This window comes from Phragmites australis, chromosome 4, assembly GCF_958298935.1.
Source record: "Phragmites australis chromosome 4, lpPhrAust1.1, whole genome shotgun sequence".
NCBI classification, from domain to species: Eukaryota; Viridiplantae; Streptophyta; class Magnoliopsida; order Poales; family Poaceae; genus Phragmites; species Phragmites australis.
The window spans coordinates 5,582,419-5,597,946 of NC_084924.1; the positions used below are offsets into that span (position 1 = coordinate 5,582,419).

General features: G+C 44.3%; 3 protein-coding genes across 3 annotated transcripts; 1 reads left to right on the forward strand and 2 right to left on the reverse strand.

The window, feature by feature from the left end:
* Positions 1-204: 204 nt before the first annotated feature.
* On the forward strand, positions 205-1,158 carry LOC133914114 (early nodulin-like protein 17). The gene is made up of 2 exons (XM_062357267.1): positions 205-478; positions 625-1,158. Exons 1-2 carry the CDS (start codon positions 313-315, stop codon positions 960-962), a joined length of 504 nt encoding a protein of 167 aa, XP_062213251.1. The 5' UTR covers positions 205-312; the 3' UTR covers positions 963-1,158.
* A 7,387-nt stretch (positions 1,159-8,545) lies between these two features.
* Positions 8,546-9,844, reverse strand: LOC133914039 (probable serine/threonine-protein kinase At1g54610). Its single transcript, XM_062357198.1, has 3 exons — positions 9,805-9,844; positions 9,446-9,719; positions 8,546-8,855 (listed from the first exon to the last, which is right to left on the reverse strand). Exons 1-3 carry the CDS (start codon positions 9,842-9,844, stop codon positions 8,546-8,548), a joined length of 624 nt encoding a protein of 207 aa, XP_062213182.1.
* Positions 9,845-12,393: 2,549 nt separating this feature from the next.
* LOC133915403 (uncharacterized) lies at positions 12,394-15,122 on the reverse strand. The gene is made up of 5 exons (XM_062358549.1): positions 14,819-15,122; positions 14,591-14,729; positions 13,641-13,765; positions 13,046-13,192; positions 12,394-12,719 (listed from the first exon to the last, which is right to left on the reverse strand). Exons 1-5 carry the CDS (start codon positions 15,017-15,019, stop codon positions 12,585-12,587), a joined length of 747 nt encoding a protein of 248 aa, XP_062214533.1. The 5' UTR covers positions 15,020-15,122; the 3' UTR covers positions 12,394-12,584.
* Between the last annotated feature and the right edge of the window lie 406 nt (positions 15,123-15,528).

A 15,528-nucleotide genomic window follows, 5' to 3' on the forward strand; every position in this document is an offset into this window, starting at 1 on the left:
CGTGTGCCGCAACGAACACGGCAAAGATCCACGACAGATCCGACACTCGCGCCACGCACCTGCGCGTGCTCCGGCGCCTCAGCCGACCGATACCACGCTGCCCCTCGCCCCTACGATCCACGCGCGGTCGGCCGCGATCAAACCGCCGTGGTACACCGCCTCCCCACCCCCCATGTGGCCCGCTCCTTTAATTGGGCCGCACCTGGCGCCCCACTCCCAGCTCAGTCACATCACATCGCCCATTCACACTGCCCCTCCCCGCTCCATCAGCTCGGCTCAAGCAAAGACAAGAAACGCCCAAGGGAAGGAGTAATGGGCCGGGGGAGGGTGGCGGCTGCGCTTCTGCTGGCGCTGGCGGCGTGCGCTGCGCTGCCGGCGACGACGACGGCGAACAAGATCAGCATCAACTGGAAGCCCAACACCAACTACTCCGACTGGGAGCAGCAGCACAGCCCCTTCTACAAGGGCGACTGGCTCGGTACGTACGCGCATTGCCTTCTCGTCTCCAGTTCTCTGCACTCCCAGATCTGAATCTGCTGGATCGATGCAGCCACATGGGAGACGCGAGAAAGATTTGTTTTTCTCGTCTTGATTTGTTCGGCCGTTATTTGATTCGGATCGCAGTGTTCTACTACACGGCGGGGCAGGCGGACGTGGTGCAGGTGGACGAGGTCGGGTACAACAAGTGCGACGCGTCCCACGCCATCTACAACTACAGCAAGGGCCGCAGCTTCGCCTTCGAGCTCAACGAGACCAAGACCTACTATTTCATCTGCAGCTACGGTTACTGCTACGGCGGCATGCGCCTCGCCATCAAGTCCCAGAAGCTGCCGCCGCCGTCCCCGCCGCCCTCCAGCGACAGGTCCGGCGCCGTCACCGGCCTCGTCTCCTTCGCCAGATCCCACGCGCCGCTCCTCTACGCCGCCGTCGCGGTACTCGCCGCGCTCCTCAGGGTGGTCTAGGAAGATCTAGCCAGTACTTCCTTCAGTTCGTTTGTTCAATTTGCAGTTTTTCCCCCTCCCTATAGAGTGTGTGCGCGCGTTTGGGTTAATGGTCTCTGCAGAGTAGTAGCAGTGGTAGTACCGAGTCTTGTGTTGGGTTGATTGTGTGGATTTGCGGAAGCGATTGATTTATCAAGTGTGAAGAACTTTACTTCAAGTAATGTAGCTGCGCGCATCTTTATCACGGAGATAACAATATATTATATTAGTAAAGTAAAGTTAAAAATATTACCACGTTAATTGGGGAAAAAAGAAAAAATGCACACATTGATTGTTACGATCTTTTCCATGTCAAATATAATTAATAAATATATGGAAATGGGAATAATAAATAAATAAAATTAGCTGTTTGATTTCCATAGTAATTGATATACAAAATAAGTAATAAGTAATACATATAAAATACAATTAATAATAACTAAAACTTAGCCTATAAATAGGAAAAAAAGAGCCCGCCTCAAATACAACCTAGAAAAATAAATTTTAGAATAAAATATAATATTTTTTAAATAAAATTTAAACAAAAATGCCAATCCAATTTATATTCATGTGCTAAGAAAAATAAAAATTCAGATAATAAATTTATTACTGCGCAACTCGAGACCACATCATCAGGCAAACAGTAAGTTAAGACATAACTCGCAGGACCGTAGATAGTGGAGTTGTGACATGTGATGGTGACAAGGGACACCATCGCAGATGTGGGTTGCGAAGAGAGGAAGCATAAGCTAGCCTTGGGCTATGCACCTCCTAATTGTGACTATAGATGGGCAAGGAACTATGTTTAATTGAATTTATTAGGATAGTGTGAAAATCAGATAATAAATTTTATTTTTGCGTAGCTCGACACATCCTGTATGCTACAATTGATGGAGTGTAATAACCTAAATTATTGACAAGAAACACCAATAAAACCATGTTTCAAGCAATAAATGGTGGAGCATCGCAACTTAAAACAATCACAACAAACATCAATGGAGTAGTGAATCAGCATGTAGGATGTGAGGACCAGACTTGGCCTACGCAGCTTGCAGTCATAACAATAGGCCGGTGAGGAGCTATGTTGATTGAATTTATTAGAAAATTTCAAAAAATTAAAAATTAGACTCTGCACAGCTTAAGATTACGCCATTAGATAGACGTACGGGAAAAGCATAACATGCATGTTATAAATGGTGGAGCGTCATAACCTAGTAGTGACAAGCCATAATGACGAAGTCGTGGGTCTGCAGAGCAGGATGCAACATGCATCAGTCTGCAACGAGGTCATCTATCTTTTATGAACTACAAAGTGATTCATGTGCTCTTGCATGCCTAAGCGCTTGCACGAGCGGGAAGAAAGCGAGCAAAGTATATTTTTGTTGTCTAGGAATAATCACAAACAAGATCATTCCATGTATGTTGAGAAACAGGCATGCGAGAAGAGGATGTTCTAACTAAATAAGTGTGCATATAACAAGACCGATGAGGGTCCGAACTATCAAATAAGTTGACATAATGGATTACCTTTTATATCCATCTCCATAGATGTTGTTGATTTATAGAATAAGTCGCAATAACTATCGTCATATAACTATTGCTTAAAAAACTATTTGATAGCTTAAGTGAGTCCTAAATCGATTCCGGCTTTGCTACCTTGTTTATTTATCCCTTAATGACTTTTCTACTATATTTTTATTTGACGAATCGTGTTCGTTGCTTCGGTAACCTGAATCTCCTTCGAACAAATACTACTCCCTCCGATTGTAAATATAGATCGTTTTAAACTTGTACACAAAGATTAAGAAAGTAGATCAAATAATCTTGTTGCACTTTATTTATTCTGCATTGGAAAAGATAACTCATTCATTTGTGAGAGTGGTAGTATTTATTAAACAAGGGTAAGAAGGGAATAAAAGAGAAAAAAGTGCATAGAAGTTTAAGAATGATTTATATTTAGAAAATAGTTGAGGATGCTAAAATGATCTATATTTGCAATCAGAGGGAGTATTCAGTAGGCTGCTCACTCATGCGAGTATCTCAATGTTCTGAAACATTCTGGTGGCTGGCAACTGGCGCGGCGCGGTCATGTGGTGGGATTCAGATCCTCTCATTTCTTCGGATGGCAATCCTACCGCCGGGTTCGGTACCCATGGGTACATTACTAGATGGATATGGATACGGATCTAGGATTTTACCTACGGACACTACGGGCTATGTACCCGTGAAGTCATGGGTCAGCATGAATTTTATAGTTTGCCTATGAGTACCTACAGGTATATATGATTTGTATTGTTGGTCTAGTTCAGTACATTGTCTATTATCCAGTCTAATGATTACAGATTCATTGATCAAACTGCAGCACACACCCATCCACCTAGTCCTGGCCCCACCCTTACGATGTCACCCATGCCCTCACAGGCTGGTCCTAGCCTCACCTGGCAGACCGTCGCCACTCCCCCAACCGGCTGTCGGCTCCAAACTGCACTCCTCCCCTAGTTGATCGTCGCCCCATCAGCGCCTTGCCCCTATCCGACTGCCATGGCCCACGCCCCTCCCCTAGTTAGCCGTTGGCGCCCCTCCCCTACCCTGCTGCCACGGCCCACCTGCACCCCTCCACTAGTCGGTCGTCGGTGCCCCTCCCCCACCCGACTGTTGTGGCCCGCCCACGCCCCTCCCTTAGCCGGCCATCGCCGCCAAGCCGCGCCCCTCTCTCAACCGACCGTCGCCCCATCGACACCCCTCTCTCACCTGACTACCGTCAGCCCGTGCACCTCCCCCAGCTAGCCGTCGCCGGTAGCCCGCGTCCCCCCCCACCTGGCAGGTCGTCGCCCACCTGTGCCATTTTCTGAGCCGGTCGTTGGTGGCCCTCCCTTACCTGGTCACCACCACCACCCAGCCACGCCCCGTCGCCGATCGTCTACCCGCTCGTGCCCCTCCCCAGATTGGTGTTGGTTTGGTCGTATACCCGTGGGTATCTGATGGGTTTTAGGTTAAAACAGGTATGGGTATGGGCACAAAAATTTGCATGTCACCCTTCACGAGCACGGGTCAAATTAGACGCTTCAGGCGACGGGTCAAGTACGGATCTGCTTTGCCCGTATCCAATCCGACCCATTGCCATCTCTACTCATTTCACCCTTGCGAAGTCAGAAGGGAACAATAAGTTGTACGTGGCTATAGTAACCTATAATTTGTTAGAATAGTAGTTCTAGCGCTCATAAGGTACTGTATCGATTATACTGTTAACAAGGTATTGTAGCATCAAATCTTATCCTTCCATATCCGATCAACTGACTCACAATATTTTGAAATCCCCGTGAGTACAATTCATCTAAATGTGATGACCACAAAGCATGGCATGATTAGCGTTTATGGGTGTGTTTGTTTGGAGGACGAGATTAAATAAGATAGGGTCATCTATGTTTTTTTTTTCTGAATGAGATGATTTAATTTTCTGTTTGGTTGGGATAGATGAGATGAATAAGAATAAACTGGTTTTTTGTTTGTTTGATGGGATTAGAGTGGATAGGATGAGTCATTTTCTGTTTAGTTGGAGGGGTTAGAGTCGATAGGATGATCTATTTATATTTATATACATTTCATAAGTATTTGGATGAATTCACGCATGTTTGAATTTGTTAAATTCAAATTAAATTTAAAAAGAATATCACATGAAATGATAAAAATGTATATAAATAGAGCATTACAAAGTAACTCACTTATTTACTACATAAGCTAGGGTGATTTTTTTTTATAAATTAGTACATCATATGAAAAGAATATTAGTGAATTTGTTTAGTTTTTTGAGAATTTATTTGAGGCGTTAAAAATTATTATAAGTTATAAAAATAGATTTTTTTCAGATAATTTTAATTAAATATTGGTTCATGCTTTTGGGATCAAACAAGTTAGCAGATTGCTAGTGAGCTTTAATTTGCCTAAATTTTTTTTAGAATTTTTAAACTATTAATATACTTAAATAAAATCGAGAACTAAATAAAAAAACAACACACGAGCAGATCCGTACCCGACGAGCATGAACCTGGATGCTCCATCCGCCGGTTTTCGCCCGGATAGCTTTATATAGGAAATATTCTTCTATTCTAACCACTCATCTATCTTATTTTTCAAACCAAACAACATGCCAGATGAGCTCATCCATACAACCAAACCCACACTACATGTATGTTGCTTAGGACCGGGAGCCGATGGACCGTAACAGCAGCCCGGTTTCGCGCATGGGATGGGGATCGCACGGACTCATGCGTGCCGACAACGCCGGTTATCGGGCAGGTTTCCGATGTGTAATGCGCCATCAACGAGCATCAGCACATGGTTAGAGATCTAAATGGCGAGGTGCTGCTTTCGTTGCGAGGTTTAGGGAGGCCGTCCACCGCTGGCTGCGCCGCGGAGTGCCGTCGAGACGTTCGTTTGACTCCACTGGATTGCCGACTGGCTGCATGAGCCCATAAGTTTTTCTTTTCCAGTGATCGACCACGAATGGACTGGCCAGTCGTGCTCCTCTTCTTCGGACAATGTGGCGGAGTGGGCTGACCAGCTGGCTTTATGCATCAGTTTTCCAATCACGAACGGGACACCGTCGGATGTGCCAGCCAGCCCAGACCATCTTGCTAACAGCCGGTTAATCGGAGCCGCATGATCTGTTTACTCGTGCAGCACAAGCTCCATACAGGTCCGGCACGGCCAGCAAGCGGATGAGTCCTGTCTCACAGAATGTGCCGACGCCGAGCGGCGCCAGCAAAGCGGCAGCGGTGAATCACGTGCAGACATCTCATGGCCTCCATTGCGATCTCCGTTTACTAAGGTGTACTCGGATCGAGACGCATGGATATAGTTTATTATGTATTTTATTTTATATTTTTTTAAGTTAGTGTCGATACAGATAGAATCGGATAATTATTTATTCATTCCATATCATATTTTATATTTTTTTCTCGGAGTTGAAATCGAAATCGGAGCGGATAGTCAGATAGATATCGATTAGTCAGACAGATGAAAAATTTTCACTTTATTTGCATCCCTACATAATACATTAAATAATACAGGGGAGCAATCAAAGTGAGCACAAATAGAGTGATCGGTGAAATATAAAAACAACAATAATCAATATTATTTTTCTACGGATGTGTGACAATCTATCTATATATTGTTATGCTTTTAAGTGAAATCACAGTAGGTTTTCTTGTACCACATAATATTCGGATACTTCAGACGGATACCAGTCATCATGTATCATATTCTATATTTTTCTCGAATCTAGAGTCAAACATGTATAGTATCGAACAATATCGGACAAGGATATCAGTTATCTTATATTTGCTTCGAACCCCTTCTTGCAGTCGAAAAATATCCGTCCCGTTTGTATCCCTACCGTTTACTTCCACCGATCATAAATAATTATCGTTTTGTATAAGACATGATTTTCAACATATATCTTTGACCATTACTTTTTTAATTAGAATATATTTATAAAATATATTAAATTTATCATATTATGAAAGTATTTTTAAGATAAATCTATATATAATTTTTAAGGTTTTTAAAGTAAATATTTTGAAAGCTATTGTTAGTAAAAATTTAAATTTTTTTTTAATGACATATATTTATGATCGAGTAATATGGATAGGCTTATCTCCCCTTCTTTGTGTGCAGTGAGCAATAGTTAGGCTATCTCCAGCAGTTACCTTAAATTTTTATCCTAAAAATACTATTACAGCATCCTCTATCACTATTACAGTATCCCTTATTTTTTCATCTCTAACAGCTATTCTATTTCCTATCTTCTACTCCTCTTTTTCTCTCTCTGCACCCGCTATCAGCCTCCGTGAACAGTATTGCTAACAGCACTGCTACAATACCCGGCGCGTTTTTCTGCCTCCGGACCCACTGTCAGTCCCTGCGAGCAGTGTTGCTACAGTGTGCTACAGTATACGTACAGCTACCATAGTCAGCAAAAATACAGACCCCACCTTCCCTTCGCAATACTGTAGCACTGGATGGAGTACTGCCGGAGTGCAATTTCTAGTACTACAGTACTTTGCGGAGTACTGTAGCACTGGATACAGGTGCTGCACCTGGAGTTGGCCTTACCTGACTTCCTATCATCTCCGCCTCAGCTTTAAGCAAAAAGGAGATAGGAGCCTCTGAACTAAAAAGAGAGAGGAGCTGAACGGAAGTGAAGAGAAAAGCGAGAACAAACAAGGGAAGAAAGAAACTGCAAGGAAAGCCTAGAATGCGTCGCTGCATACCCAGATCAGAAACCCCCTTGCACCAAGGCATCCAAACTCGGTTCAGTTGCTCGCACCAAGAGCTTGATTGACGCGTATGGGGGGCACTGCCTTGGGTAGTTCAGAGGTAAAGCGACATTACCTAGCAGCGTTGCCATTGCGTCAAACACGTAACCCACCGTCACCGGGAGCAACCGCACTTGTTGGCGATACAAGACGGAAATAGATGCTGGTTTTTCGATCATGGACGAAAAAAAAGTCATTGATAATAATTGCTGGTTTACAACAAAGGATGCGAAAAGAGCGTCATGGATCATGATAACGGAAGTTTGCAACGCTAAAATTCCACTAGAGACCATGCAAAGCAGGGATTTTAATTTCGTTTTACAATTTTTTTCGTTTACCCATGAAAAGACCAAAATTTATGAAATTTCACCAAAAATTCACTCATTATTCTCTATGGGTTTTATATGTTAGTGAAAAAAAATTCCAAAATTAGATATTTCGTTCTCCTCTAAAATTCGTGAAATTTTTCTAAAATTTTGGTAAAATTTTAATCCCTGGACAGTGACGGAGGCAATCAGGGACCGGGGGCATTGGCTCCCCCACGCATGAAAATTTTTCAAGACCTCTGGATCTTTTGAGAGATTTTTTCATGTCACCATCTATATGGCTCTCCTAGATTCTAAATTTTTCATTTGTATTAGATATAATGCATGTATTTTGCATCTCGTGAAACGATTTGACCTTAGAAAACATGAGGTCCTTTTGCTAAATTATTATATAACTGAATGCTTTCGTTCAATTGGCCCCCCTCTAATAAAATTTCTGGCTCCGTCCTTGTCCGTGGGCCAAGTACTTGAAGTATTTCGGCATGCGATAATGGAATGTAATCATGTGAAATCAATAAAGGCACGCTCGGTTTACACGCCGCTCGGCGCTCGCTCCCTGAGATCACCACGGATAGCGCTGCGCAACTTGCGCTTGCCGACCACCACGCATGAGCGTTGGGGATCGTCGTTGTCAACGTGACAGCTCCAACAACGACCTTCGGCTAACCTCAGTACCAACATGAACGGGTGGCACACCACATGAGCCCTGTGGTGCACCCCTGGAAACACTGCTGCAAACATTTTTCAACTTTGGGTGCAGAAAGATCTGACCTACTCGCACACGAACGAGGGACATTATCAGATATTACTAGCCCTGACTACGTTATACGTAGACCTAGGATTAGATTTGGGCAAGTCCAAGATCCAATTGGACTCAGGCACTTGGACTCAATTGGCCATTGGCTTAAAAAAAGAGGATAATCTAAAACCAATTGGACTTATCTGGACACACGAACACAGCACGATTAGTCAGGAACCGCAATGGCACCGGCGACTGAGGAGCGGTGATGGACCCAGCGGTGGGCAGCCACGAGCTGCGGTGCCCGGGCATGATGGGCTTGCCGGCGAGGATGCATCCGGTACTCCACAAGTCTACCGCGATGCTGTACTCGGTGGCGCCGAGGAGGAGCTCTGGTGGGCGGTACCAGAGCGTGATGACGCAGCTGGTCGTGAGGCTGCCTGCGGTCGGGTCGAAGAAGGTTGCCAGCCCGAAATCGGTGATCCAGAGCACGCTGTTGTTGTCCACAGGCGGAGCGTAGTGGAGGCGAAACTGGGCTCCGGACCCCTTGCCTCAGTAGTCCACTCCAAGTGCTAGCTGACCAGCCCAAGGCTCAAACCAAGCATACAGCCTATTACTGCCTCGGCACCAAGCGTACAGCCCACTGCAAATAGCAAATCTCAAGCCCAACAGGCCACAAATACTCACGAACCATCATCCAACGTCTAACCACTATTTCAGCTAGAATGGGTTTCTAAAAAAAATAAAAGCAAAGCAGATGGGCACTACGTATGGACCCACGAACTGCAGTGGGCAACGGCGGTAGGGGATAAGGAGACTACATGTCATTTTTAATCTCTATTCCTTTGCCCTACTGTTGATTAGCATTAGGCAAATTGTCCTCTATATTTTGCTTCACGCTCTGCCACTGTTGTTATCGATAACACTTAGAAAAATGAAAATACTACGATAATTATGGATATGATAGTCTCATGGGCGTATTTATGTAAAGTATATGATTTGGATCGTAGAACAATTCTAGAGATAAGACATATTACTATCAATTCTAGTCCAATCGTATACTATCATAATAGTTGAATATACTCTGACAAGATCCACTTGATGTCCCTGTGCAGCACGCCACAGGCGTGGCAGTGGCGGAGGCCCTCGAGGCTTTGGACCATGAAACACTTGACCTGCCGCCTGCGGCTCCATGAAGCGGCTGTGCGCGAAAGGCGGGAGGTGATGACGCCCTCGAGCTTGATCACGTTGGGGTGGTCGAGCCGCCGGAGGATGTGAATCTCCGACGTGAGCCAGCCAGCCAGCCAGCCAGCCAGCCAGCCAGGAAGGCCACCCAACGATGACTCGCCGGAGAACCCTGCGGCATGCTGGAGATCACATGCATGTTGGGGTCAACAGCGCCGTTGTTGCCAATGACGGGATTCCCGCCGATGTTTTAGCACGGTACATGACTGCTGGTGTTGGCCTAATAGCCAAATCCATGCGGGCTGCAGCATGCCACGCACGATTATTGGATGGATTTGGATGCTACCGACTACGGGGTGTTTAGTAGTGCTCCAGATCTAAAATCTATATTAGATCTAAGTAAAGTCTTATCAAATAGAATAACTTCATATTTTTTGAGTAATCTAATCGTAAAATTGATCTCTTCGTGGTACAAAATTGAAGAGCAGGTAAAAAGATACTCCGCAAATGCCTAATCCGTGAAGCTTTGTTTGGATTTGGATATCAATCCAATCCCAGGTCTAATTATACGAAATCCTCCAAGGGTCTATTTTTCATTGCTCTGCTGCTAATCCCTGGGCTCCAAGGTTTATTCTCTAAGGCAAGCTAAGATGTACACTTAGCTCTGAAATACTCGGTCAGTGGCAAGTTTCACACGTGCAATTGTGGACTAATATGAGTTAGAAAAAAGTCTATATAACTCCCAGATCTATCTACTAGTGTATACTTAAAACCTTACTATAAAACAAGATATTGTGAATCTTAAATTTCGTAAAATCATTTACTTAAACCCCTAACCTGATTTCTGAGGCTGTTTTCATCTCACTAGCGTTCACGTTGGCACTAGCTTTGCCACATAGGCAGGGATGGGCACTGGAACCGCATGTCAGTGGCCATTGGGTCGGGTCCACTGAAGAGGCCAGTAGCGTGGATGGCGAGAGAGAGACATAGAGGGGCGGAGGGAGGTGACTGGGGAGGAGGTCGGAGGGCGCTGGGGTGAAGAGGGGCGCGCCAGAGAGGAGTAGCTCGCTGACGAAGGCTCTTCGTGTGAGGGAGAGAGGGGTGGCTGGGAGAGGGGGCTCGCCGGGGTTGGTCTTCCGGCTGAGCTGCTAGTGGCACGAGCTGGCTGCATAGTGTCGTCATGGTCAGCTGACTTGTCCAACTCTCATCGGTGGTGAGCGGTGGCCCAATTAGCTCGGCCGAGGGCACCGATAGCTAGAGCGTGTCGCAAGGAAACTATTTTGGTGGGTTATTGTCGATAGGCCTTGCCGGTGGGTGGCCGGCGAGGAGCATGATGGTGGCAGCGGCTTGATCATCGACGGAGAAGAGGAAGGAGAAGGGGATTTGGCTGACTAAGGGCGAGGGAAGCTCCGCCGCCTAAGGAGAAGCCAGCCAGGGAGTTCTCCGGCTGAGGGCTTGGCCGTGGCTCAACCGACGGCAAGAGGCCAAGGCACGACGGTGTTGGGTCATAGCGGAGTGTCGCGCTGACGTCGGGCTGAAGGGAAATTGACGAGTGCAAAAGAAGGAGGATGGTGAGGGGAAGCTCATCGTGTGCTTGTTTGGCCGAAAGGAGTGCTGCAGCAGCGGTTCGACGTGTGATCAGATCGGGTGGTGGCTGGAGTTGGGAAAGAGGCTCAGTCCGGTGGAGAAGATGACAAAATCGAGTCGAGGAAACGACGGAGAGCGTCAGGTGGATCTCCCCTTGGTTTCACACAGTTAGGCTACGGAGGAACAAGGCTCGAGCAAGATAGATTTGGTTTGGAGGTGTGGGATTTGGCCGGTGGTGACGTATGCTGCTCTGGGCACTAGTGCTTGCTCTATTTGGCTAGTGGAGACCAAGGCATCCACTGACATGCGGTTTCAATGCTCCCATCCCCGCTTGTGTGGCAAAACTAGTACCAGCGTGGACGCCAGCGAGACTAAAATAACCTTAGAAACCAGGTTAGGAGGTTAAATAAACGGTTTTACAAAGTTATCCACAATATCTAATTTTATATTTCTAAATTTTAAGTATACAACAGTTGATAGTTCAGAGAGTTATATAGATTTTTTCCTACAAGTTATCACTATCGACGAAAAAATCTTTCAAAGGGGTCAATTGAAAATAAAGTAAATTTCAAAAACCTACAACTATTTTAACAAATGTTAAAAAAACTACAACTTCTGGTACCCGTTGAAAAAAACCTATAACTATTTTGACACTTATTGTAAAAAACTACAATTTCTGGTGTCAATTGCAAAAAACTATAATTATTTTAACACTTATTGCAAAAAAAACTACATCTTCCTCACCGTGAATCCACCTATCATCCTCTGGCAATAGATGAGCCCACAGTTAATCTTCCGTAGAAAATGACAGGTGGACCACGATAAGAAAGTTATAGTTTTTTTTCAACAAGTGTCAAAATAGTTGTTGTTTACAATAGATATCAGAAGTTGTAGTTTTTTTAACATGTGTTAAAATAGTTTTAGATTTTTAAAATTTACTTTTAAAAATATAACACTCATTTCGTCGGCAACTCAGGACTTGACACTCAATGTCTCACTTGGACGTGTGTCCCTGACATGTGCGCCCTGGACCCACATGTCAGTCACATGTTGGTGAAGTGCCACCAAACTGAGTGTCAAATCCTGAAATAACCCCCTTCAAAGAGCATCAATTCTGTTTAGCATGCTACCTCTAAAGCTCCACTTCAATTAGTATCTTCCCCATTCAATATTGAACAATTCACAACAAATTGTTGCCAATCAGTGAAGGATTATCTTAGCATGGAACATAATATGAGGAAATCAAAGGCCATGAAAAAGGAGAGGGAGAAGGCAAAACTATGCTGATGGTTAATGACAGGGTAACAAGGTTAACAAATTAACAACCCTAACAACTTAAAGAAACAAAAAATTGGTCGATCTGATTCTGGAAAGGGTTTATACACTTTTAGGGCAGTTTTCCTATCTCACACACTGTCCAGTACCTTTCAGCAGCACCAACCACACACTGTCAACCTTCAAGCATTGCCTTAGCTGCATCAATAAGGGAAGGTCTGAAGCTGTTGGATGCTCGACCAAGGACAGTATAGCCTTCCTTGTCCTCGACGTCAACATCAGCACCATGTCTAATTAGCAGTAGAGCAACCTAGAACACGATTGTAATACAAGTATTAGTAGCAAATAGCAATCCATACAAATTTACTTCGGGAAACCTCAGGACAAATAAAGTATATAACAAAAAAAAAACCTCCTGAGAAATCAGGAGTATTCTGAAAACCAGTTGAAAAGGCCAGCATCATCATCATGAATTCTTAATGTAGCATAGATCATAGATGATTACTCAAAGCGCATTTTGCAATACAGCACATCGTAAAATAAGCTGAAGCATGAAACAATGAATATTACTTTAAAGAGCATCGAATGAACTATGCATGTCAACAAATTGATGCGAGGAAGCGAGAGAAAAGTTACCCCTTTCGTCTCGCATATAACGGCATGCATCAGAGGTGACTGTCCTGTCCTGTCAACAGCATCAACCTCTGCACCTTCCTCAATGAGGAATTCACATAGCTCAGCATTTCCAGTGCTCGCAGCTCTATGCAAGGGTGTACAACCAAACTGACAAGATAACAGTTGTAAGTTTAAATGTTTGGCAAATTAGTTTAGATGCAGATTTGCAGTGTATATAGATGCAAGTAGCATATGCGGTAACGACAAACTACACATTTCTAGGGAGTGCATCTAGCACAGACCTCAGTTTCGCAAAACCTACTCTAGCTGACATTTAAAAAGACTTAAAAATCCACACAAATTTTCCTAGTGATTTTATATATCCGAACAGATTCTACAGGACAAAAGAATTCTACTAAAGCAAATGCTTAACAGAAAACAGTAATTGTTGGAAACATCATACTTTATATCATTACCATGATCAATCTTGTGTCCAAAAATAAACAAGACCCTGTCATATAAGCTTTTACCTCTTTCAGATTTGAGTTCTACCACCAAAGCAGGCCACATGCACACATATCTTCTTTAGATTGTTGAAAGTGTACAAAGTACATACCTTGTCTTTCTTGTTGACATTTGCACCCTGTGCTATTAGTTTTTCAGCTATGTTAAGCCTGCCTTTGCTAGCGGCATAGTGAAGAGCAGTTCGGCCACCATCGGTAGTTAAGTCAACTTGGGCACCTAGTATTACAAATTTATAATTACATCAGTCAGAAATTCCTAAAAGCATTGTAACAATGAGACAACTGAAATTTTATAACTCGTATAGAGAAGTGGAACAAAAACTCATTTTTAACAGCAGAAAAAATAATACACTGGTATCACCGTATACTGCTTATAACAAATGCCAGATCTACAAGCAGATACTACTAGAAAGTATGCCAAGCTAAAATACTTTGCAATTCTACAGGGAGACTTAGCTTTTGTGAACTACAATAATTTGTTAGGAAGCTTATCCAGGAGGGGAAAAAACAATCAGCAATCATATATAAACTATCCATGTTATGGCCATGCATGTTAGCTCTCATTTTGCTAGTGCAGGATAAACAAATTAGCACAACATATGATTGGGGAAGTTCTGAACAAGAACCAAAAAGAGGACATCGGCAACCTGCTGTGATATCCATGGAAAATTTTACTCAAGAGCACAATAAGAACTACATCTCAGATCGTTGACCAACACCAAACCTCAATTTGAGATGTTACAGGCCTATGGTAACTATGTGGCCGTAAAGCACTATGCTATATGAATAATCACTAATAATCAGCAAATCACCCATACTATCCTAAGAAGAACTAAAATAATCCAGTGAGCGATACTATGCTCTCCAATTTCACACAAAACATGATGCTCACAATTGTACTAACTACTGCACTCAACAGAAATTGCTCATACAAACAATGTCATAAAAAAATATCAACTCATCATGTACCAATTTCCCCAAACAGAATTTTGCTGCACAAAAAGAGCGCCGTTCGCTTAGATGCGAAGGTATGATCTCGTACCTCGCTCAAGCAAGATGTCGACGATCTGGGCGTTGCCGATGCTCGCCGCAGAGTGGATCGGCGCCCACCCCTCCTCGTCCTTCGCGTTCACGACGCTGGCCGCGGCGTCACGACCGGCCTCCGCAAGCGCGAGCACCACCTAAACCCACCACAGCATCGCAAAACCGTCAAAACCCTAAACCCAGACACCCACCATATTCGATTCTAGATAGTAGAATGCCTATTTGCCTGGTGGTGGCCGGCGGCGGCGGCGACGTGGAGCAGGGAGCGGCCGTCCTCGTTGCGGAGGGAGAGGGCCGCGGCGAGGTCGGCGGAGCCGAGGGAGGCGAACGCTGCGGCGCCGCCGGATTCCGCCGCGAGGAAGAGGTCCTTCTCCGAATGCTGCCTCTGCCCTCCAGCAGCGGCGTCGACGTCCATCGCCGCGGCCATCAGGGCGAGCTGGCTCCTGTGCTAGTCCGGGAGGGGAGGCAAGCGAAGGCGAGAGAGCAAGGCGCTTCGAGACGTGTTTTGTCGATTACGCCGTCCAGCCGAGTAAGCGTCCGATCTTCCCAGAAGACGGACTTGGTCTTCGCGAATCCTTGCTGCCGTGCGCTGATTTTTTAAATAAAAAATTGTAAATATATATTCATTTAAAAAATTATAAATCTATACTCTCGTTGTTCGAATAGCCACCCACTAACACCGCCAGTTCAGCTTGTTTTAAAATAAAAAATATAAAAAATATTTTGAATTTTAATAGTATTGGAACATAATATTTTTTGATTTTAAATATGTCACTGGTTGAGAGGGGCGACATCCACAGAAGTCTAATTTTGCAATTATTAAAAAATGAGCATATATATATATTTGTAATTTTTATTTTAAAAATATAAAAATAAAAAAGTCCCCGTTCGGTCGTGCCTGACTGGGCTGTTCTATGGGCCGAATTGGAGTTTGTA

Coding starts and splice junctions, on each gene's coding strand:
- LOC133914114 (XM_062357267.1), top strand. CDS start 313: ATGGGCCGGGGGAGGGTGGCGGCTGCGCTTCTGCTGGCGCTGGCGGCG. Junction 479..624: donor CTACAAGGGCGACTGGCTCG/GTACGTACGCGC, acceptor TTCGGATCGCAG/TGTTCTACTACACGGCGGGG.
- LOC133915403 (XM_062358549.1), bottom strand. CDS start 15,019: ATGGCCGCGGCGATGGACGTCGACGCCGCTGCTGGAGGGCAGAGGCAG. Junction 14,730..14,818: donor CCGCCGCCGGCCACCACCAG/GCAAATAGGCAT, acceptor TGGTGGGTTTAG/GTGGTGCTCGCGCTTGCGGA. Junction 12,720..13,045: donor TTATATGCGAGACGAAAGGG/GTAACTTTTCTC, acceptor ATCGTGTTCTAG/GTTGCTCTACTGCTAATTAG.
- LOC133914039 (XM_062357198.1), bottom strand. CDS start 9,844: ATGGATTTGGCTATTAGGCCAACACCAGCAGTCATGTACC. Junction 9,720..9,804: donor AACACCAGCAGTCATGTACC/GTGCTAAAACAT, acceptor AGCATGCCGCAG/GGTTCTCCGGCGAGTCATCG. Junction 8,856..9,445: donor ATCAAGTGGATCTTGTCAGA/GTATATTCAACT, acceptor GGACAACAACAG/CGTGCTCTGGATCACCGATT.